At 50.3% G+C, this 23425-nt stretch overlaps 1 protein-coding gene across 1 annotated transcript in view; it reads left to right on the forward strand.

Moving 5' to 3' along the window:
• Positions 1-23425, forward strand: part of C31H8orf34 (chromosome 31 C8orf34 homolog) — a 93542-nt gene that overhangs the window by 2843 nt on the left and 67274 nt on the right. The window contains 5 exon segments of the mRNA XM_054394655.1: positions 10044-10191; positions 11042-11173; positions 15149-15277; positions 19779-19807; positions 22700-22869. Of these exon segments, the coding sequence (XP_054250630.1) occupies positions 10044-10191; positions 11042-11173; positions 15149-15277; positions 19779-19807; positions 22700-22869 (608 nt within the window).

Genomic DNA, 23425 nt, shown 5'->3' on the forward strand with positions numbered 1-23425 from the left:
CTGAGGTTTGGTGTGGTTTGACCCTGGAGTTGTCTTCCCAGTTCATGTAAAGGAGAGATGTTGAAGAGACATTGCTGCCATGTGAGCTGCAGGAAGGCTGTGGGTCCCCCCCTTGGCAGAAAACTTGTTTCCATCTCCCTAAAGAAAGGTAGGAGCAACCTTCTGGAGAAAGAATTAATGAGCTTGGGCTGACTCAGCAGGCATCAGGCTTCTCCTGACTACCACCAGGGCCTCCTGAGGGGTAGTAGGAAGTCCTCTCCCCTCAGTGAATGGCAACACACAGATGCACTCTATTCCAAACATTTTTACTAGTTAAGTTCTTATTTATGGCTTAGAGGTGGGAAGGGAGGTGGGTGGGAATTAGTGTGTGCATCTGAGACTGTGTCAGTTTTGGGACTTGAGGCAGATTGCAAACCAACTTGGATCCTTCAGCCTCATTTGCCCCCTGGAATGTCTGTCCTTGGATCAGGAGGTTCTCAGACCTGCTACTTCTCTGCCTTTTCCTCTCCCTGGTGCCCAGGGGGTTTGCAGGTAAAATCCCTCTGAAGCTATAGGTCAGCTTCAGCTTGCCCCAGGCTGTGCAGGTGTGCAGAGCTGACAGCAAGGTCTTCAGTTATCCCCTGAGCTTCTGCCAGGTTCCATGAAAGGCTTGCCCTGGTGTGTAGGGTTTGTGTGCTGTGGTTGTCCTTTTTCTTTCAGTTGTGAGAGCTTAGGATCTCTGTAAGAGATCTGAGAGCACTGAGCTTAGACCCCTCCTTTAGGTTTGAGGAATGCCCTTTGGAGATGCCTCTCTGGGATTTTGGTGCTAACACCAGCAGAGCACTACCTGATTGGGTTTTTGGGGGTTTTTCTTTTAGGTTGATACTTTTTTTTTTTTCTTTTTTTTTCATTTAATTTAGAGTGCAACAAGAATTCTAAATTTGATTTCTTTCTGTGATGAAGCTTCACTGTTGTGGGTTTTTTTTTTTTTTTTTCCCCATCTTTCTCAAATGTGAACAGGAGATGTGTGCCTAAAATTGGTTGGGACAGAGTATTCAGAATGGGCACCCACTCATTCCTGTCTGAGTGAAGTGCTGACCCACTTTGTGCTTGGAGCATCCAGTCCTGGCTGTGCTGATAACCCCAGTGAGGGATCCTGCAGGCTTGGTGTGGCTGCGGCTCCCCAGCAGCCAGCTGTGCTCTCATCTGGGCAACCTGGCAGTGAGCTGCTGTGAAGGGGAAGCTGGATCAGCACTCCTGAGAACAGGCTGCAATAAATCTCCAAGAGCTCTGTGATAAATTTAGTATTTGGCAATTTTCTTATTTATAGAGCCCCAGCTAGAAAGCATCTGGCAGGTACCTTGTTGTTATGCAAACCAGGAGGCTGAGAGCTCTTTGAGTCTAAAGAGCCAGAAGAATTGTTCTCCAAGTGAACAAACCACCCCCTGGCTACCTAAGAAGCTTTCTCAGAGTAATGTGGGCTTAAGACTATAGTTTTGGTGTGAGCACTTAAAGGTTCTGTGCATATTCAGAGAATCACAGAGATGTTGTGGTTGGAGAAGCTCTCTGAGGTCCTTGAGTTCGACCAGCAACCCAACACCACCAGGGCTCTGGAAGTGCTGCAGTGTTACACAGTCAGGGCCAGGCAATCAGACAGAAGTTCTCTTTGCTTTGTTTGTTTTCGTTGCCTGCTTCAGTAGGACTTTGTGGTAGCCTTGATGTGCACTGAAAACCTACTTAAAGGGAGTGAAAGTCAAAAGTGGGGCAGAGATGTCCTTTGCTTTTGGGGGAATAGCTGTCTTGGTAAAGTTGTCTTTAAGGGAAAGTGAGTAGAAAACCTGAAATAAAACATAAACAGACCCTTGTCCATGGACAAAGTTCCATCAGCATTATGCTTTTTACTTGGACTGGGTGACCAACAGGAGCTGTCAGAAGCCTCCCTGTAATAAGGTCCAGGTAATCCTCCTCTCCTGTGGAATCTTGGTTTGTCAGAGGTTGTTCCTGAATGAGGAAAATGACATCTTTGGGGCTTGCCACCTGCCAGGTTCATGTCAGCAGTTTTGTTGTGTGTGCTCCTCAAGGAACTTGTCTGCAGTTAGGTGGAGGCTGAAGCCTTTCAGCTGTGTTGGAGCCTTTCTAATTGAATCTTTCCTGCTCTCCTAGCTCCAGGCTGCTGGTTTAGTACTCAGAAGGGCAGGCTGAGAGGCTCACCTGGCAGCCACTTGCTGCAGGTCCTGATTATGTTCAGCTGCCCATCCCTGCTGTCCTTGTCCCAGAACTGGTGGTGGTTTCACACTGCCCTTACCCAGAAGAAAGGGAAGAACAAGAAGTCTGCAGAGAAGTGAAAAGTGTTCAGCTGGCTTGGCTTGCTGGGTCACCAGGTGGGATGATGGGGAGCAGGATACTGACTCAGGAGAGAAAATGTGGGTGCCAGAGGGTGAGGGGTAGCACAGGAGCACAGGAAGTTGCTACATAAAGGGCATAAGTGATCTCCAGATCATCCCAGGAGTTCCAGCTGCTCAGCCCAGTACACCAGGAGCTTCTGTGTTTCACTCAGCTTCCTGTGGACCTTGCCTTTTAAATGGGCAGTTCCCCAAAGGTGAGGAGAATGTCCTGGAGCCCACAGTCCTTTCTGGGAAGGAGCAGAAGAGGGGACTGGTTCATTAGGAAGAAGTGGACCATGTGAATAGAGTGAGCTGGAGGTGAGAATGGATGTAGGACATGGAAGGGGGTGGGGTGACAAAGATCAGTGCCTCATTGCCTGCACTCTTCTGTCTCTTTCCTTTGGCTTCCTATTATGATCTTGGTCAAATGGTTACCTGGGAGCTGTGCTGCTCTGCTGTGAAGAGAGGTTCTAGTGCTTGTGGTTGCTGAGGGTAGGACTGAAGGGTGACAAACACAGGGCAAACACCAGAAGATGTCACTTCTCATCATCTAAAGAGCTCTGCATGTTTTGCACATTTGAGTGTCTGACTCATCCTCCTGCTACTTGAGCTTGGCAAGGCTGCTGGGATATAGATCTGCCAGGGAGTTAAAGGTGTCCTTAACACTACCATTGACACTGCTGTGCCACAAGCTCCTGCAGCAGGCTGGCATCACACTCCAGTTTGACAGGCTGAACACCCCCAGCTCTCTCAGCCTGTCCCCACCCCAGAGGGGTTTCTTCCTGGGGTCATTGTTATGGCCTCCTCTGGACCCGGCCCCTGTGTTTCCTGCACTGAGGATGCCAGAGCTGGACCCAGCACGGGGTTTTTGACACATCCTTTTGCATGGTGTAGAGCCCCCAGAATACCCAAAGGTGTTGGAGAACTCCTGCTACATGTGCCCAGGTTCAGGGTAACAGCAGCGGACGTCGGGTGGTGCAGTGTGACACAGGGAAGCTGTTTGGAGGCAGAGGCTGTCTGGAGACTCACCTGTGTAGAGCAAAGAAGGGATACAGAGAGGACTAAATGGCTCAAGTCGCAGATTTCATCTCCAGTTCCTATCCAGGAGAATACCTGAAAGAAAAAGCTAGCAGGGGAGAGAAGGGAACAAAGGTAAACATGAAACAGGAGAGAATGTTCTGTGGTAATAGAAGAACAGGTTGGAAAGATGAAGTTGGCCAAAGGAAAGAGCCACTGACTGACTGAAGAAAAAGCTAAAAAGTGAGGAGAGGAAATAAAATACACAGGAGTTAGGGTACTGAGAGGGTAGCCAGGGGTCTGGCTGCTGTTCCTGCTTCTGCTCTCCCACAGCATGATCACAGATTGCTCTGAGCTTGCATTTCCCTGCACAGAGACTGCAAACCCCTTTGGCTCTTCGTCTTTGCATGCTTTAGGAGTTTTCCCAGCAAGGCCTTGAGCTTCTTCGTGCTACCTCAGTGCCTGGCAGTGCCATCAATCCTGTGGACTGGTGCCATCCATTGCCCCAAATGCTTCTCTCTCCTGCCCTGCTGGCGTGGTGCCTCAGAGCTCCAACATGTCTAAGGGCTGCCGTCAGCATGGGGGGCTCTCATCAGGAGCCCTGCTGCTGTTGGTGAGAGTTTGCCAGAGGAATTCATTTCCTTGGAACCAGACAGATTTAGCCTGAAGTCAAATGAACAGCAATCAAACCCTCAGGAGGCTTTAATTGGGCACTTGCTGTCACCGGTGGGAAGTGTGACAAGGGATGATGGCTTGAACTCAAAGAGGAGATTTAGTCTAGAAAGAAGGAAGAAATATTTGACATTGAGGGTGGGGACACCCTGGCCCAGGGTGCCCAGAGAGGTGGGGGAAGCTCCATCCCTGGTACCATTGCAGGTCAGGTTGTCTGGGGCTCTGAGCACCCTGCTTTGCTTGGAGGTGTCCCTGCTGACTGCAGGGGGCTGGACTGGATGACCTTGAAAGGTCCCTTCCAGCCCAAACCAGGCTGATTCCATGATTCTGTGTGATTGTTAGAACTCGCCTCTCTTTGGTGACTTCTTTTAAAGCCGTTTCTGCTGTTTTCTTTTCCTCTGGGGATAAATCTTTACTCATGAGGTGGTATTTTCATTCCCCAGACCAGTGTTCATGGGTTTTCTTTACTTCATCCTTGTGCTCTGCATGGTGTAGAGATGGCTTTAACCTTGGGCTCAGTTATGTCACTTAGCTAATGTGTAACTCAGAGTGGAGAGTGTGTCCAGCTTATGTAAGCTGATATTTATTTAGCTGTCCCCATTATCTCAGACCTACTTCAGTTGTGGCCATGATATGATGAGTGTCAGCCTTGAGCCTGTGCAACCAATGCTCTTGTCCTCCCAGGGGCCAAACAGCAGTGACCAACATCCTTGCATTTCAGAGGCTTTTTTTCAGCTTATATTGACACAGTTCTCAGTTTTCAGCTGCTCTTGAACTCCAGCATGAGGGAGGTTGTCCTTGCTGCCTTCTTGGGTCAGGATTCTGTAAGGACTTGGGTGTGCCAATCACTTTTGAATGGAGGAAATAGTGAGGAATGGAAGAGTAAGGAGGAGCTAATGATGAAGGTAAACTATGGAGGTGCTGCAGCTCTTTTCCAGTAGCATCACACCTGAGTCTTCATTGGCATTCATCTCATTTTCAGCTGCAAGTGCTGGTTTTGTACTGAGAGGTGCACAAGAACTGGAAGTATGATGGGATGCTGGCAACAGCTGCAGTCATGAATCATTGAACACAGGGGACTGAACAAGTGGCTTCACCTTAGACCTTGACATTGGGGTTAGGAGGCTTCGGCTGATCAGAGGAAGCTCAGCTCTAGGCTGCTGAGGTTGCTTTTAGGAGAGGCAGTGATGCACAGAGTGCTGTTTTATGACTGGAATTTAAGGAAATCAGAGCAGGTTGTAACAGTCCTCCTGAGCCCCTGCCTGTGAGCATTGCTCTCCATGGAAGCCCTGCAGCCCTTTCAGAGAACCTCTGCTTTCCTCTTCTCTTGGCTGTATTGTGCAGTGCCTCTCCTTTGTTGCAGAATTTCCCCTGGCTGATAGAGCAGGTGGGAACTGAGGAGACTTCTGAGTTACACTTCAGGGAGGCCTTACAGAGACTCTGCTCCATCCGCAGCCACCCTCATCTGATCAGTCCCTGCTGAGTGCAGGTCATGATGTGAGAGGGACAATTCCACAGCCCCAAGTGGGTGTGCAGAGGCAGAGGGCTGCTGGGAGCAGTGTAAGCTGCTCCAGAAAGTCTTTGTGGTTCAGCAGGCAGGGTGAGTGGGGACATGCTGGACTTACCTGAGAGCATGGCTGCTCTTCTGCTGAGCTGCTGGTAACCCTTGGGAGCAATCCAGGAGCAGCGACCTCCCTTTTGACGCTTTCTCATCTGAAGGGATTGAACAGGAGAAAGGAAACCTTTCAATGACAAAACCCGAGAGCAGAGGTGTTTGAAGCTGCTTTGTGATCTCAGAAGTGGTGTAATGCACTGGGGACAAAGATGTTTGAAATGCCAGGAGTGAGATAAGGTGGGAAAAGTTCTCAAAGGCAACATGAGGCTGGGGTAGGTGCTGCAGGTTAGGATGTGTGTGGTGGAGTGTGACAAACTGTCATGAGCTCACCTCGGAGCTGTCCACCAGACATACACTGCACATACCCTGGCTGCTCATCTGGGAGCTCTCTGGGCTCCTGTGTCCTCTCTGTGGACCAGATCACTGCTGACATTGGTGCGAAGATTGCTGGATCTACTTGTCTTGGTTTGGAGCTGCATCCCATCAGAGTCTTGTAGCATAAACCACCTGATGCTTTGTCTGGTCAGGAGAGAGCTGTCCTGAGGTCTGCTCACTGCCTCCCTCCGACACGCAGAGAGTGAGCAGCGTGCAGCCAGGCTGTGCCCTCTGCCACGGGCTCTAGGAGGCAGCCCTGTGATTGCTGAGTGCTTACTGTTAGCCATGACAGGGCAAGACAGAATGTCTCTTAATTAACTTAATAACCAGCTAGGTACATTTAGACATAGCTAATTAGAGCTTTCTTATAATTGGCACTGTGATTAATTGACTGTGAAGACTTCTTCGTTTGTGTGAGCTGCATGGACAGTCACAAGGCAATGACAACCTGGGCCTGTGCTGAATGGCTGATGGAGGAGCTGAGGACAGCACAGCAGTGGGAGATGGTCCCTGCAGGAAGACTTCATACATTAGATGCTAGCTTAGACCTGTTTGCTTCAAGATCTCTTGCAGCCTCGTTAATATGTGCATACCTCTTGCTCTTGGAAACATCCACAGCTCAGCTTCTGCAAGTTCCTTTTAACCCAGGCTGTCTTATATGGCAGTGAGGGCAGTGGCTGTGAAAGCCTGCAGGGAGACAGCTCCGGAGGAAGGAGAAATCACTGCCCTCACTTCTTCTGGCTTGCACAGGGCAAGAGTGCAGGAGTGTCCTGCCAGGTTTTCTGGAGCTTACAGCAACTTTCTGCCCACTCTGTCTCATTCTGGTCAGGGCAGGACCTGAGCTGGGGCAGTGCAGTGAGGAAGCAGCAGGAATTGAATGTGTTCTCCTGGTGCTCCAGGCTGCAGGGATCATGGAGCTTCCTCCCACCCCTTCTCTGTGCTGCAGCTGTGGTGCACAGGGGGATAGGCACTGAGAGCTGAGCAGGCTTCTGTACTTGTTACCAGCTGGAAGGCAGGGGCTGAGAGAGTCCCAGTGATAGAGAAGGCAAAGGGATGTAGGGTGGAAGGAGGACACCGCAGTGGAGAGGAGATGGGTGGGGACCAGGCAGCATGCAGACCCAGCCTGCCATGGCTTTCTCTTTGCTGTTATGAGGTGTGCTGTGCACAGAATATGTGATAAAGGAGGCAAAACTTTCTGTCATTTCAGTTAGGTGTAACTGAGAGCAAGTAGAAAATGCAGAAGTTTGAGCTAGAATCACAGGTGGCACTGGGTTGGAAGGGACCCTCCAAGAGCATCCTGTCCAACCCCCTGCAGGCAGCAGGGACACCTCCAGCTAGAGCAGGCTGCCCAGGTCTGACCTTGAATGTCTCCAGGGATGGAGCCTTCACCACAGTCCTGGGCAGCCTGTTCCAGTGTTCCACCACCCTCACTGTGCAGAACTTCCTCCTGGTGCCCAACCTCGACCTGCCCTGCTCGGGTTCAGAGGAAGGGCAGAAAGCAGAGTTGGCGTTTTAAGGAGACGTCGGCGTGCCTGACACTTCTGTTTGCACTCATAGCTGAAGCTCCTGTGCTGAATTTCTGATCAAGACATGGATCTGTTTCCATCATCATCTGCTGTTTCTGTTCTGCCCTGCTGCAGAGGCAGCTTCATTCAGGCTGGCTCTTGCCTTCCCCTCGTGCAGCCTCCCCTGCTGAGCACGCCATGAGTCAGAGCAGAGAGAGGCTTTATTTTTGTGCCTCATTGTACACTTCAGTTTCTCTTATTCAATCCCTTCCCTTCTGTCATCTTGTTTTGGAACCATTTCAAACCTGTGAAGTCTATTTTGAGTCTGGTGTAGTTTGTGATTCCTCCTGTCTGCTGAGATGTCTCCCGAGCAGCAGCCGAGAGCATGGAGCAAACTTGGGATGATTTCATCTGAAGGTTAAGGTGGTTCTGCTGCAGAGTGGTGCTAAGGTGATCTGGGTGCATTGCTGATCTCTAGTGTCCTCTCACCTTCAGTGAAGCTCATGTCTGGACTTAAAAACTGAGCTGGGTGCTGACTCAGCACCTGTGCTGCTTGTGGGAAGTTTGCTTTTTCTCTTGGGTGGCTTTGGGGTTTCTTTTGTTTTCTCTTGCTTCTCCACCCCAGAGCACAGCAACCCAACACAGGCAGGTCACGTATTGGATGTGTGAACACCTCCCTGGAGCTGTTCAAGGCCAGGTTGGATGAGGCCTTGAGCAACCTTGTCTAGGGGAGGATGCCCCTGTCAGTTCCAGGGGGCTGGAACTAGAGGATCTTCAAGGTCCCTTCCACCCCAAACCATTCTGTGATGTTTCCTGCTGGGGATGATGAGTCTCAGAGGAAGCATGAGCTTGAGGAGCACGGGTGGGGGCTGAGCAGGTGCTGTGAAGTGCCTTCCTGGTCTGGGTGGCAGAATCTGGTAGGAGGGCAGAGGCAGTGAGGACTATGGAGCTGTGATGCCCCTTCTGGGATCTCTGACAGGAGACTGTGGAAGGAGGTAACACCTCCTGCATGTGGATGTGGGCTTGCACAGGGCAGGTGTCTGAAGCTATGATCACTGTGTGTTAGTGCTGGTTGGGTGGAGGTGTCCAGTGCAGAGGCCAGGACCCAGCTGTGCTGAGCTGGGGACCACTTTCAGACCTTGCTTGGAGCAGCTTGAGAAGAAAATCTCTAAGAGCTTCTTCCCTCCCCTTTTACAACAGAATAATCAAAGAGCTCTGCCTTCCACAAACAGCAGGCTTCATGCTCTGGGCCACCTTGCTGTTGTTTTCAGTTGTTTGCTTTTAAGGACCTCTCTGGAAGTGCTTGAGGCAGCTCAGTTTGAGGCTCACTACACAAAGAAGTTTGGTTTTTTGCACTGCCATCTTGTTGTCTGTATGTGAGGGTTCCAGTAATGGTTTTTATTTTCTGCTTTAGGTGTCCAGGATTGGTTCAGCTCCTTTGTTGCTCCAGATAAAGGAGCCTCTCTCTCTACTCCTTTCAACTTTCCTGGTTCACAGAGCAGAAGTGATTGTGCTGGGGGTCAGCACAGATCTCTCCCTCAGCCAGGTCGTTATCAGCGTTAGCAGTGGCTTTCAGAGTGGTGCTTCTGAACGGGAGCTGATTGCCCCTCCCCTCAGAGCAGCACTTGTTCCTTTTGTGCTGGATGCAATTGTGTCCTTCAGTAAGGTACAGAATCCCACAATCAATTTCATTAGGTTAATTAAAGACCATTTCCACCTGCAAGTGGTGGCAGCAATCAGGCACTGGCACCCAGCACTCCACCACCTCTCAGCACCATGGATTTTGCTATGTGTCCTTAAAAGATTGCCACCCAAGCTAGCCTTTAGAAATGAAGAGTAACAGAGCCTGAATCTCTCTTCTCAGCTTCTTGTTTTTATTCATCCCAGACAAAATTCCCATCTTCAAGCCAGGATTCAGAGAAATGCTTCAATCAAGAGCTGGCTGTTGCAGGCTGGCACTTCCCCTTTGGTACAGAGCCCTCTGCAGTGGGGGTCTACAGCTGTTGTGTCACAAGATTGCACCTTGCCACTTGTCACCAGTTTTGCATTTTGCAGGAAAAAAGAAAGCAAGCTTTGCTGTCAGTGTTGCCAAGCAACCAAACCAGGAATTACTCCACTTTCTGGATCTTTCTTGTGTGATGTCTGCCAGAGGCTTTCTCCCACCTTGGTGAGAGACAGTCTAGATGAAGCTCCACTCCAGAGCTTCACCGTTTCTAACATGCGCAAGCAGCTGAATTTCTCCCTGTTTGGGCTGGTTTGGGTAGGTGTGGGCAGGCAGTGGGCTGCTCAATGTGCATTCTAGGGGGTAAGTGACTGTAGAGGCCAAGAGCTCTTCAGAGAGCTCTGTCTAGGGCAGAGCCAGCAGCTGTGTGAGGAGATAGCTCTGTTCAGCTGCTCTCTTCAGTTGGTGGCAGGCTTGTCCTTTACCAATGCTCCTTTTGGTCAGCTGAGGTGCAACATCCCACTAATGTTTTGTTCTGTTTTGATTTCCCAAAGGAGTTGATGACCAAGCTGATAACAGAGACCCCTGACCAGCCAATCCCATTTCTAATTGATCACCTTCAGTCCAAACAGGGGAACCGTGGGCAGCTCCAGAGGACCCTGTCTGGCTCTGCTGCCCTTTGGGCAGAGACTGAAACCCCAGGTAAGTTCTGTCTGCTGGGCAGGGCTGCCTGCAGTGTCACCCTCCTGCACTTCCCTCCATCCTCTGGGCATGCCCCATAAAGCCCAGTAGACACTGCATTGAATGGGTGCTGCTGGCTGCCAGCTGTGAGCATGGGGCAGGGTCACAGGGTGTGAACATCTCCAGGAGAAAGAAGGTGCAGGTGAAGGTCCCTTGGTTCCCTCACTGTCCTCTTTGCCTTCCCATTTTCCTTGTCTCTCCTGTGGTGTATTTGTGCCTGAGGTTAGCCTCCGCTGAGCTATTTCCTTTAATAGGACACATTTTTGCCAAGCCATCATCCCAACACTTCATGAGAAGCTGCTGCTACTACTTCACAAACTCCACTGTGAATAATTCATGATAGTAGATCTTCAGAAGCATAAAAATAAAATAAAATAACTTCTGAACTAATATCTGCTGTGATTCTGAAGTAGAAGTGTTGGCTTTGATATTCTGGCACAAACTGCTATTAAAATGTTGGAGGCTGCACTTAAAAACTGACTGTGAGAGATCTCAGGGAGTCCAAATGTTCACTGCCTGTCAAATCAACTTTCTGTTGCTATCAGATGGAAAGGTTTAAGCTTTCAAACACAGAAGGCAGCAAATGGAGGTGAAGGACTTTTCCATAACAAAAAATGGAGGTTGTTTTTCTCACTGCCAAACTTATTAATTTGAGTTCTGATGTTTAGGAAGTGGCAGAACTCTGTGAAAGGGAGAGGAGAACAGACAGAGCAGGCTTGGGTTGGGGCTGCTGGGGCTTGGGTTCTGGGGCTGCATTGTTTGTGAAGCCTTCGACCAACGTTCTCACTGCCTGGGTCTGTTCTTTCAACAGAAAACAAAGGAACAAGGAGAGATTTTAGAAGTTATGATAAACCTTGGCAGGTAAATGCAAAGAAGCCTAAGAAGTCCAAGAGTGACCTTGCCGTGTCCAACACTTCTCCGCCGTCACCGGAGTCCAAGTCATGTAAGGAGCTTCCCTACCTTGTTAACTGCTGCAGACTGCCAGGTCCATGGCACTTCTGTTCTGTTGGACTGGGGTGCAAATGGAAAGCAAACTGTATGAGCAGCTGAAGTGGCTAGAGATACATGGTGGAGGAGTTTGAGTCTTGCTCTGTGGTCACTGGAATGATGAATGTGTAATGACCATGGAATTGTTTGCGTGGGGAATCCAGTCCAACCCAGCACCACTGTGGCCACCAAACCATGTCCCCAGTGACAGGGCCACAGGTTTCTTGCACACCTCCAGGGATGAGGACTCCAGCACCTCCCTGGGCAGCCTGTTCCAGTGCTTCAGGTGTTATATTAGGTCACAGCTCATCCTTACCCCATGTTTCAGTTCACCATTCTCACCACACTCCCCTGCTGTGAACGTCTGCTTGGCCCTGCTCAGTCCAGGGCTGCTCATCACTCTCTCAGGCTTTCAGTGCCCAGGAGCTGTGTGAAGCACTTTGGCTGTGTCAGCAGGGAACTGACCTGGGTGCCACTGTGGGCTGCAGATCCAGGAGTCCTGTTTTGCTCACTATTAGCACAGAGACTTTTGATCCTGGAGGTGGGAGGTGGCCATGAAGTGTGTTAATGAACTGGAGGACTTAAAGAGCAGCTGGCCTGGTTCTGTCTGCAAGCCCAGTCTTGAAGAGACACAAGTGTGCAGGTGACAAAAGTAGTATTGATCCTGTGCCATCAGCCAGCAGAGAAGGCTTGCTGAGTTGTGACAGGGCTCATACACACCTGGGAACAAAGCTGAGGTGCATTTGTCGGGGGCTGTGCCACCAGAAAACGATGGCAAACAAATCTTTGCAGCCTTCTCTGGTGGGATGGGAAAATTTCAGCTCCACAGAAGGGAAACTTAAATGTTTCTGTGCACATGCTGTGATGGAGGTGCACTGAATCACCTGGGCTGTAGGCAAGGGCTGTAAGAGAAGCTGTTCTGTGAATCTCTCAAATAGGAGAGCTGGGCTTGAGGCAGCTGATGTGATGAGGGAGCTAAAATCACTGCTGTGATGATTGTGAGGAATGAGTGAGTGTAATAAAGAGGAAGGTCAGAATATCATGGAAGGATACTATTAAGTATGTAGTGACATGTGCATGGGAATGGGGTCTTATGGACTCCATCCATACCAGAGAGGGTTGTGTGTTTCAGAGGGTCTCCAGGAGGGGTCATATGTTTTGTCTGTAGCCTTGGCAGTCCTGATCCTGGGAGCTCTACAGCTGCTGGGTAGAGCTTACCTTGCTTTCATTCAGCTTTTATCCATGACAAACTGTGTTTCAGAATCTCATGGTTTCTCTAAACTTCTGTGGTGTTTTGAAGGATGTGGTTTGTTTCAAACTGACATGGTGCTGGTTCCAACTCCTTGAAGTTCTCTGCAGCCTGGCAGCCCTAAGATTTGGTCATCTTTGGGCGTGGGTTTGCTGTGTTCAGTTAGTGCCTGTTTGTCCTTTGGTGGTGCTGTGAGGTTTCTCTGGTGTGGTGGGGACTCAGTGTCCACATGGAGAGAGAAGGCTGCCAAGCTGCAGGGGAGCAGTGCTGCAGGCTGGGGGGGAGCAGTGTGCAGGGGAGCAGTGCTGCAGGCTGGGGGGAGCAGTGTGCAGGGGAGCAGTGTGCAGGGGAGCAGTGCTGCAGGCTGGGGGGAGCAGTGTGCAGGGGAGCAGTGCTGCAGGCTGGAGCATTGGCACACTGAAGGGAGGAGATGAGATGGCTGCAGAAGCAGGCAGGGAAGGAGTGTGGGATCTCAGCACAACAGGCAGGGGAGCAAAAAAGAGACCTCAGGACAGAATTTCTTTCCTAGCTTGCCCAGCATTTGTCTCTACAGTTAGTCCAAGGCTGGAATCTGGAGCATTATTGCATTCTTTTTTTTTTTTTCTCCCTTTTTTTCTGTACATAAGAGAGAGGATGAGAACTACTCAGGTGGTGCTCTCCTAGTTTCCTGTGCTAGTGGCTGTGAAGGGAGGCAGGTTTTGGTCACACACGTATTTGGATGACTTTTAATGAGTGTGGTGGTTCCTAAGCCAGGGCATTACAAATGAGCTGGTTGGTGTTTCAGAGTCCCCAGCAATGATCAGCTGTCCCTCTGAGCAGGGGCTGGGCACCCCCTGCTACCTTCAGGCCTGTAGGAAGCTTCATAGCTCGTATTTCCACTGCCCTCAGGAAGCCAGAGGTGTCTGTTTTGAACACAAAGCAGAGCTGGATTCTGACACTCCAACCTGCCCTGCTCTTCCCTCCTCCTCACTGGGGCTTCCTGTGTTCCTTTCCTCCTATTCCTATCTCTGGTGGCTCTGTTTAACGTCTCCTCAGTCTGTGACTGCAGCTGAAGGCATTAACCTACCCCTTGTCCCCTCACCCTTACCCTGTTCCTGAGTGTCAGAGATCAGAACGCACTGCAGGCTGTCAGACTCTGGAGATGTCCAACCTGAAGACAGTTTGGTTTGTGTCTATGGTGATGGACTCACATCCTTTGTGACAGAAGGGCTTAAACATGCCCTTATCCCATTTCTGTACCTGGAATAGATGGCTCCTGGCCTGACTTCAGCTTGCCCTGGTGGAGCTGGTCCAAAGTGGAGCAGGTTCTGTATTTGGAGGGCAGCCAGCATTCAGACAAAGTTGTTTGTATGGCTCTGAGCAGAGTTCCCCCATACCATCAGAAGAGCACTCTGACATTCCAGGGGATCCTAGGACACTGGGGTTTTATTGCATGGTCTGTAGGAGGCTGTGTAGGAGTCTGCAGATTCCCTTCTTAGCAGGCAATGAAAACACCATTGGCAAGCATGGTGTGGTCACCAGCTGTCAAAAGAGTAAAGAAACATTTCCCAGCTGGCCAGGCTGTGCTGGACATGAGAGGCTTTGGTGATGAACGCAGCTGCTCTGTTCTGTTGGGAATGTGGACAAGCCATCAGCATCTCCAGCCCAGCCTGGGCAGGTCTCAGCACAGTGATGCTGTGTTTGGAGGCAGCCCAGCAAGTGCCTTTGGTGGAGAGGGCAGCAGGCTGCTTGGGCCAGAGCAGTGGCAAAAGAAGCTGTTAGGCTGCAGTTGAGGGCAGCATTGGTTTTGTTCTCACCTCTACTGGTTCAAAATATTCAAGTTGGTCAGCTCAGCTCTGTCTGCTGTGGGTCCTACAGGTCTCAGATGCTCCTCTTCTCCCCTGATGCTGCAGGTGAGGTGACCTCAGCAGCTGGGAAACTTATTTGGAAACAAAACCAAAGAATTTGGTAGTAGATGATGAGTAGGAGACTGGGAGGTCAGGACTCTGCTTCATAGAATGGTAGGGCTTGGAAGGGATCTCTGGAGATGATCTAGTCCACCCCCACTGCTAACACAGCTACACCTAGAGCAGGCTGCACAGGATGATCTCCCTCAGGATCCAGTTTGAGTGTCAGAAGTAAGATTAAAGGCTGGGCAGCATGGGCAGCAGGGAAGTCTCTGTTCCACCTCTTTAATCAACTCTGTTACCTACCCTTTATGCCTTTTACTTAAAACACTCTCTCTTGATGGTGGTTTAAAGGCTTTGTCTGAAATCTTTCTCCTTTATGAGAAAAGGGCCAGCAAAGCCCAAAGTGCCAGCTCCTCACCTGCATTCTGTCCTTATTGGCCCCTGGCACACACAGCTCTATTTTGGTGTAAGTGAGGTCCCTCCACAGGCAATACTTTTGTTACCTTCTAATGGGGTTCCACTGTTATTCTTTTTTGTAGTTGTCACTTCCTGCCTGCCAACGAATTCAGTCCCATGAATCATCCCAGGTGTGGATTTGTTCATGGATGCTTTCATTTTGGTTTCCCATTGAGCAGAGAGAATATTTCCAGCTGTTAGAGCAGGAGGGAGAGTTAAGTCATTTCCCCTCCAGGTACCTAAACTCACTCTGCAGCTTTGTCTTTTTTTTTTTTTCGTGATGTAGGAGTGTGAAGCACCACATCTAAACTTCCTCTATATATCTGTGTGCATTTAGTGCCAAGGTCAATAGAGCATCCTAAGTGGGATTGGAGGACAAAACCGGAGAGCCAGGATTTTGATGAACTAAATCATATTCTTCAGGAGAGCAGAAAGCTTGGAAAAGCCCTTGAGAATCTGTCTCGCAGTAAGTTGACTGATTTCAGTTTTTTAATCTAACCAGGCTGCCTGAATTGTCCTTGGGAAGTACCTAGCAGGAAGGTGGCCTTCTGGCAAGGAAGGCCAAGCTCAGGGCCAGCAGCAGTTCCATTCCTGTGGAGGAGGTTTACAGAATGTCAGAGATCGTTTAGCAGCTCTCCTGCTGGCTGAGGCCACCTCCCTGCACCTCCTTTTTTTTTTTTTTTTTTTTTTTTAACCCTTTTGTTCCTTTAGCTTTCTGCCACTTCAGTGAATTAGCTCCTGGAGAGCCCCACCCGAGGGGCTGGTCTGAGGAAGCTGCTGGGAACACACAGCAGAGAGTTAGGATGAAGGAGAAACCTTAACCTCATTGATGGAGATCACTGGAAAACAGGGAGGTGTTTTGAGTCCTTGACTCCTTCCTTAGAGCTTTCCAAAGCCATTCAGATGTAAAGCATCTGCAGTAAATCCTCACAGAGACGGTACTCGGTTCTTTCATCACACGCCCCAAGTGCTGTCCCTTCAAAGGCACGGTCCAAGAGGAGCAGTGTGTAAAAGCAGCATCCTCGTGTGGGCAAGGAGTAGTTCTGACAGTTCCTGGAGGTGGTGAGGAGTAGCTTTTGTGGGGTTTGTTTCATGTAGAAAAGCACTGCAGCCAGTCCTGTCAGGTCCTTCACACAAAGCCAGAGCTGCCTGGGAGCTTTGCAAGGTGAGGGGCAGGCACTTGGGTATCTGGTCCCTGCTATGCTGTCCTCCTAGGGATCAAAACTGAACTTCCCTACACTCGGAGTCCTCCTCCCAGGCCTCATCAGGGCAATATGTGAGTAACTCTGTGCTGCAGTAGGTCTGAGAAACCAAAAGTGACTTGGCACTGTTCAAAGAATCTCCTGAGTTTTGAGAGCCTGCAGGAGAGTATCCCCACAATGATGGTGCAAAGTGCATTGGAGCTTGGTGACTGAAGTGTAGAGGAGGACTCCCCATGAGGGAAAGCTGAGGGTTGGTTGCTGCTCCAATTAGCAACAGGAGTAAAACTCTCCCAAGAATGAGGGTAGAACTGGGTCAAAACCCAGAATCTGCTACCAAGCCACTAAAGTCCCACCCTGGGATGGGTGGGTGAACCTGAGTGTGGGATGTGAGAAGCTCAATGTGTACATCACTGAGCTGCTTCAGTGCTTCCAGCAGCCTCTGGAAGACATTCAAGTGAGGCTTTGTTTAGAAGCTTCTGTGCTGCAGGGAACTACTGGGGCTTGATGTGGTGGGAGTGGGAGATGTGTGCATGGAGTGCCACTAACAGGCATCAGACCTCTGACTGTCTCAGCAACTTATCCACAGTCACTTGAGCATCCAGCCCGGGATGTGTGCTGCTGATTGAGCCACACCAGCAGCCAGCTGCTTTCTGCAGAGGGGTGTTCATTTCTTTGGACTCGTGTTGCCCCTGGGTGAGATCAATGGCTGTGATTTGTGTCCTGATTGGCACGTTCAGATAAGCTCAATCAGCCCTTTCAGGGAGGTCATTTGATCTCCCTGCCGTGGCTGTCAGCCGATTCTGCCTTGGCTCCTGAAATCCATTTGCTGTGGGGGTGATGGATGAGCAATCATCCCAAATAATGGGGTTTGAGATTGGAACAGGAAGGATGGCAACAGAATTATTGCTGTTCAATTATCAAGTGGAGCCTGTGTGGCCAGGAGATCACTGCTGCTTCACTTCTAAGCAGCTTTTCCCTACAAATGGCAAATGTTTAATCACCTTTGTGGGGATATTTGCTCTTCTGCTCTAACCTACTCTAAGTCTCAGGACTCAAGTCCCTTTCTGAGTCAGAGTCCTTTTCTGGAGCAGTATTTGTCTTGCTGAAAGTCTCCCTAATGCTGTTGCAGAGCTGGGGTGTGTGTGAGTGTCACCCTGGGGTGGTACCTTCCAGTTCTTGGGAGAAGGGAGCTGGCATTCAGGGGCAGTAGCAAGGCTGAGCTATGACTGGCTGGTGTGTGCCTCCCATCCTAACCAACCTCCTGCAGTGCCCTCCTCTGCCTAAACCCCAGAGTTTTGAAGGAGTTTGCAGTGTGGTTTATTCTCTCCTGAGATGGCCTCTGGGGGAGCCTCTGGGCCATGATGTCTCCATCAAAGTTCCTGCACAGAGCTGCCTGGGAAGGGCTCCTTCTTGGGTAAGTATTTTCTGGAGGAAATGCTTTGTTTGTGCAATCAGAGCAGTCACTGGGTGTCCCTTTTTAATGCAAGGATGGTGTGAAACAAGGAGTTTCCATTTCCCTTGTGTTGAACAGAAGGTGTAAACAGGCACAGGGAATCCAGCGTGCAGGCAGCTGTGGTATGGCAGGAGGGGTTGCCATGGGACATGGAAATAGAATCATTAAGGTGGGAAAAGACCTTAAGCTCATCAGTTCCAGCTGTAACCCAGCTGCCATGAGCACCAAACGCTGCCCTCAGGTGCCTGTCAGATGGCCTGTCCCAGCAGCCAGGAGCATCTGCTCAGCCCTGGAGAGGGCATTGGGGCAGGCCCTGCTGGGCGGGGGGCACACGGTGCGGGGCTCCTGTGCTGATGCCTAGAGCTGCAGTGTGAATCATGGCAGAATGATCACCTCCTGGGCTTTGCTCCAGAAGCTGGTATGCTCTGAGGTTGGCAGCTCAGCCATCCACGAGTTCCCTGGCCCGGAATGATCCTGGGAATGAATTTTGTCAAACGAGTTGGAGTTGCAGTGAGGCTCAGTGTGTCCCCAAGCTGTCGGGTCCTGAAGGCTTGGCAGGGAGGTGATCTGGCTCCTGGGAGCTCTGAGGCCATCTTCTGGATGTTCAGCAGAATGCTTCAAGCTCTTGGCTCCCACCCAGCTGAAGAGGGCAGCTGAAGGAGCAGCAATTCGGTTTTCTTCTGGCTAGGGGCACGTTGGACTTGTCAGGTGCAGTTGTGCAGCTGACAAAGGTCAGGCTGACAGCAGCCTCAGCTCATTCTGAGTTGGTGGTGTCTCTTGCTGGCATTATTTAAGGACCACAGGTAGAAGCAGAAATGGTCTCTGAAGTTTCACAGCCTTCATTCTCACCCCAGCAGCCCTCCTGTAACCCCATGAAGATGCTGCACAGTTTGAAAGCAGCAGGCAGGGGAGGTTGTGCCCTGCCACATCAAAAAGACCTGAACTTGTGCTCACTGGTTTGAAAATTAATTGTGTGCTGTGGAATGGAGAGCATCAGAGCCTGGAAATGACTCCTTGAAGAGGAATAATGCCACGGAGCACAGAGGCATTAGGCCCTGGATTGATTGTGTTTGCTGCAGGAGAGCAGCAGCAAATAAAACTCTGCTGCTAAGAGCTGCTTGGGAAGGAGCTGAGCATTTTGAGGCCTGATGGAAGTGTTATTAGCAGTGCTCAGTTTTACAGTTCATTTCCTGGTAAGCTAGAAACAAATCAAAATGTCCTAAAGGAAGTGTTTACTGTGGGAGATGCCCATTCCAGACCCAAAAGGGATTTCCTTCCATTAAAAGATGGTGCAGATGCACTTTGGGAGAGGCCTTTTCCATCAGGGCAGACACTGTCATGCTGGAATGACCACCAGATGCTTTTTCCCTGCCCTTACCATCATGCTGCTGCAGATGGCCGCAGGGATGGGAGGCTGGGAACAGGGGTCCAAGACGACCCCAGGAAGAACAGCTCTAGTAATCCATGTTCATTCTGAAACCAGCCATGGCAAACAGCTGGGCTGACAGTTTAGGTAGCAAAAAGACAGAAAGAGAGAGATGCTTTGGGACAAGCTGCTTTGGAAATGCTTCTGACCTGGAAATGCTTCTGACCAAACCTCCTCAGCACTTGGGAAGTGCTTTGCTTTCAGCGTGGTTCAATGCATGGTTGCCTGCTCTCCCCATGGGACATGGGGGGTCCTGTGCAGGTGTGTTGCCAATTGTGAGACCACCCAGAGAGTCAGAGCTAAGAGAGTTCACTGGCAGGATGGAAGCAAGCAGAGGAGAACCCCAGCAGAAAGGACAAGAGCAGAAACCAGGCTCTTGCCCAGAGGGCTCAGATAAATTGGTTTCCATTTTACTTGGCGATTTCCCTCTCCCTAAATTCTGTTTTCACAGCATCATTTCCACATTGAGCCATGGAGAAAGAGAGGAGAGTCATGTCCATGCTGCCCTGCATGCTGCTCAGGGTGAGGGCTGCATCAGGAGGTGTCTGTGCCCAACTATTACACTGCTGGCTGAATTTCAGGAGCCAGGGAGCAGTGGGCTCAAGCTCCTTGGCACTTTTCTGTCCCAGCTGCTGTTTGCATTTCCATATATTGTTGAAATCTCATTTTGCTAACACTGGAACTGAAGGAAGCTAAGGGAAGCTAAGGGCAGGTTGTTTCCAGCCCATTTCCCTAGTGGCACCAATCCTGCCCCGCTGTGCAGTGCAGAGAAGAGCAGGAGAACTTTGCAGCTTCCACCTTGCTTTTGCCTGCTGTGCTGCAAGGCATTTAGAAGGAGAAGGTTTCTAAATCTTGATTTTTTTGTTTTAATCTGTTTTGTTTCCAGGCATTGCTATTTCTGATGAACTGGATAAGGTAAGAGCTCCTGTGTGCCTCATGAACCCCACAGGCAGAGGTGCCTGTAATGAATTTAGGCAAGGAGAACTGAATCTCCCTGTCCTGGCAGTGAGCCTGCAGTGCTGCTGGGCTCAGAGGAAGCTTGCACATAGAAAGCTCTGTAGGTGAGTACAGTCTGTGTTGATGCATTCAGAGCTGCAGCCAGGGTGGGCTGGCACCTGGGGACAAAGGCATCACAGAGAGAAAGGAGGAAAATAAATGAGGTCATGAAGGCTGTGCTGGTCTAACAGGGCTGCAAGAGGACAGCAAGGTGACAAAGTGAGGCAAAGCATGGCTGGGTCATGTAAATGACATTGCTCTCTATCAGGGTGTGAGAGTGCTGCTTTAGTCCCCAGTGTGTCTGGAAAAGAAATCAGCATCAGAAGGGCAGAGACAGCACCCATGGGGAGCTTGTTCTGCAGGTGCTGTGTGCAGCTTGCTTTTCTTTTTCACCTAAGGGACTGGCAGCTTTTAGCAGGATTCCCACTGCTGCTGCAGGAAGCGTTTTTATTAATGATTAGGAATTACCCTAGGGAGAAGTGGGTGGGAGAAAAGGGCAGAGTAGCAGGAGGAAACTTCAGCAAGGGCCAGATGGGTCTTAGTTAAAACTAAACCAAGCACCTCGTGTAAAGCAGGCACTGTGGGCAGGGCAATAATCCTTTTTTCCTGGCTCCCAGGCATATGCTGAGAGTCTCACCCTGACAGGTCACCCTGGCCAAGGGGCCAGAGGCCACTGTCCCCTCATCTGCATTACCTGATTGTGACACAGCACCAGGCAGAAGCACACAGTGCATCAAGACCCCAGTGGTCAGGGATCTCTGCAGCCATGATGTGCTCCTTGGATTTCTCCCTTCTCTCCTGGCTGCATTCCATTTTCAGTGTCCTGCTGTGCCAGGTCAGCCTTGCAGGAGGCAGACATGGTGTGAACAGTGAGCTGGTCGAGTGGTGGGGAGCTCTGGGGGTCATGGAGCGTGGTGATGCACTCATGGGTGTGCTGGAGGGGCAGGACAAGAGGACAAGGGGGAGTGAGGCTAATGATGGTTGGACTCAGTGGTCTTAAAGGTCTTTACCAGCCTAAGGTCTTTACCAGCCTAAGCAATTCTGGGATTCCATGATTCCAATTCAGGGTCAGGCTTGGCTCTGTCCAAATGGAAGCTCTTGGAGCTCTGCTGAGCAGAGTTAGAGCTTCTGGCCAGGGCAGGGCAAAGGTATTCACAGGAAAGCAGCTCACAGCCTGTTTTTGTGGTTTGGTGCATTTCAGGAGCAGCCTCTGCTTCAGACTGAGCAGGTCTGTGTCGATGAGGAAGAGACTTTGCAAACGGGTTGGGTTGGGGAGAGGAGAAAACAGGGTTGCTAGGCTAAGTAAGCACTGCAGTGACTTTCAGCAGCTGCTCTTTGTTTGGAAATCATTGTTTCATGGCAGGAATATTTACTGACACACAGAGCCAAGGATTTGTGTTCCTAACATTTTCTCTCATTAGGGGATAGGAATAGAACATCTCTGCTAATTAGGCACCTGTGTTTGAAGTGTCTCTGCTAGCCTAGAAAATACTCCTCTCTCATCATTTCATGTTAGTTTTCTTGCAGTGGTTTGCAGCTGTCCTGTCCTGTAGTACACAACCCTTGATCTGCAGCCCTTCTAGTGAGGCTGAGAGCAGAGACAGCACTTCAGAGAGATCCTCTGCAATGAGGACAGGCTGAGGGAGCTGGGGGTGTTCAGCCTGGAGGAGAGAAGGCTCCAGGCAGACCTTAGAGCAGCCTCCCAGTACCTGAAGGGGCTACAAGAAGGCTGCAGAGGGACTGTTCCCAAAGCCCTGCAGGGACAGGAAAAGAGGCAATGGTTTGAAATGAGAGCAGAGCAGATTTAGATTGGATGTGAGGAACAAGTTCTGCACCAGGAGGCTGCTGGAACACTGCAATAGGTTGCCCAGGGAGGGAGCTGAGGTCCCATCCCTGGAGATATTCAAGGTGAGGCTGGACAGGGTTCTGAGCAACCTGCTCTAGCAGAGGATGTCCCTGCTGAGTGCAGGACGGTTGGACTGGATGAGCTTTGGAGGTCCCTTCTAACCCAAACCATTCCATGATACCACTTCAGAACAGCTTCTTCAGACAACTTTGAAGGACTAATCTCAATCCCCAACCTAACCCTGGAAATCATCACTCTTACTTTGACTATTCCAGTTGCATTTTGCTTGTAATCCTCTTGCAGCCCCCTCCTTCTGGCCAGTGGTTAAAAATACCAGCACCAGGCCCAGCAATGCAGCCTGGTAACATGTTAATGCCAGTCTTGAAGTGAGAGATACTTTATGGAAATGCCAGCAGGGCTGCTTCTGAAGTGGCAAATGCAGATGTAGCTATCAGCGTTGCAGTCATTCATCATGCAAATAAGGGCAGTGCTGGTAGTCAACAGCAGCCTCTTGGCTGGGCTGTGCAGGGTGGAAGCAACCTGATGCATGGCTCAGCAGAGCTGGCAGGCTGCTGCCTTGGGGAGCTGTGTGTTTATCCAAAAGACAGCAGCAGTTTGCAAGATGATCCTCCAGATGGCTCCAGCTGCTGCTGGAGAGTAAGAAAGAGGAGAGGTTTAGGCACTGGGGTAGGCAAATCCCTCTTGGAATCGTAGAATTGCTTTGGTTGGAAGAAGCCTCTAAGACTCTTCTCATGAGGCCATGATTGTTTCTGCCCCTTCTGTAGCCCTCTGAAATGATCAGGTACTGTCCTCATTTTGTGGTTTGGATGACCAGCTTTGTGTTCCATTTATTCTTTTCCTGTTTACATGTGTGGCTGAGAACCAGCAGGGCAGCATTTCTCTTGGGGTTCTGTTTCTCCTCAGCACATTGCAGGTTTTTCTCTATGGTTTATGTTTCCCCCCAGGACACTGCAGGCTTCAGCACCCCCCTCCTGAGACCTCGAGTGATTGGGGAATGGATTGGGCGTGAGGAGAACGACGCCGACCCGCTGGCTGCAGAGATGCTGCAGCCACCAACACCCAGGAGCAAGAATGAGCAGTGGGACAGTGAGGACAGCAGCAGCCCTGGAGGAAGGTGAGGCTTGGGTGCAGCCTGCACAGGGTGGTGTCAGTGAATAAAGATCTAGTCCAGGTTGCAGAGCAAATGGGGCATATTGTGTCCCTTCCCTCAGCGGGAAGGAGCAGGAATCAGCATCTCTGTCAGACCTGCAGAAGAGAGCTTTGGTTCTGAGGAACAAAGATGATTCCAAGCAGCATCTTTTAGTCTGTGTAGAGGGTGGTACAAGCTGTGAGAAGCCTCACAGCTAATACTGTAATTATCAAATGTGATTAATGGCTTTGTGAGTAGTATTGGAGCAGCTTTGTTGGGCATCATGGCAAAATCACCTAGCCTGGTGTATGAAATGAGGAGAACAGGGAGCACCTGATGCCAGGAGAGGCTCACAGACCACTGAACCATTAACCACGTCCCCAGGTGCCATCTCCACATGGTTGTTGAACCCCTCCAGGAGTGGTGCTCCAATGTCTAGAACAGAAAACATTTTTCCTCATCTCCAACCTAAAGCTCCCCTGGTGAGGTCTCAGGCCATTTGCTCTCCTTGTATCACTTGATACTGGGGCCAGCTGCCAGG

This window comes from Indicator indicator, chromosome 31, assembly GCF_027791375.1.
Source record: "Indicator indicator isolate 239-I01 chromosome 31, UM_Iind_1.1, whole genome shotgun sequence".
In the NCBI taxonomy this organism is placed as follows: Eukaryota; Metazoa; Chordata; class Aves; order Piciformes; family Indicatoridae; genus Indicator; species Indicator indicator.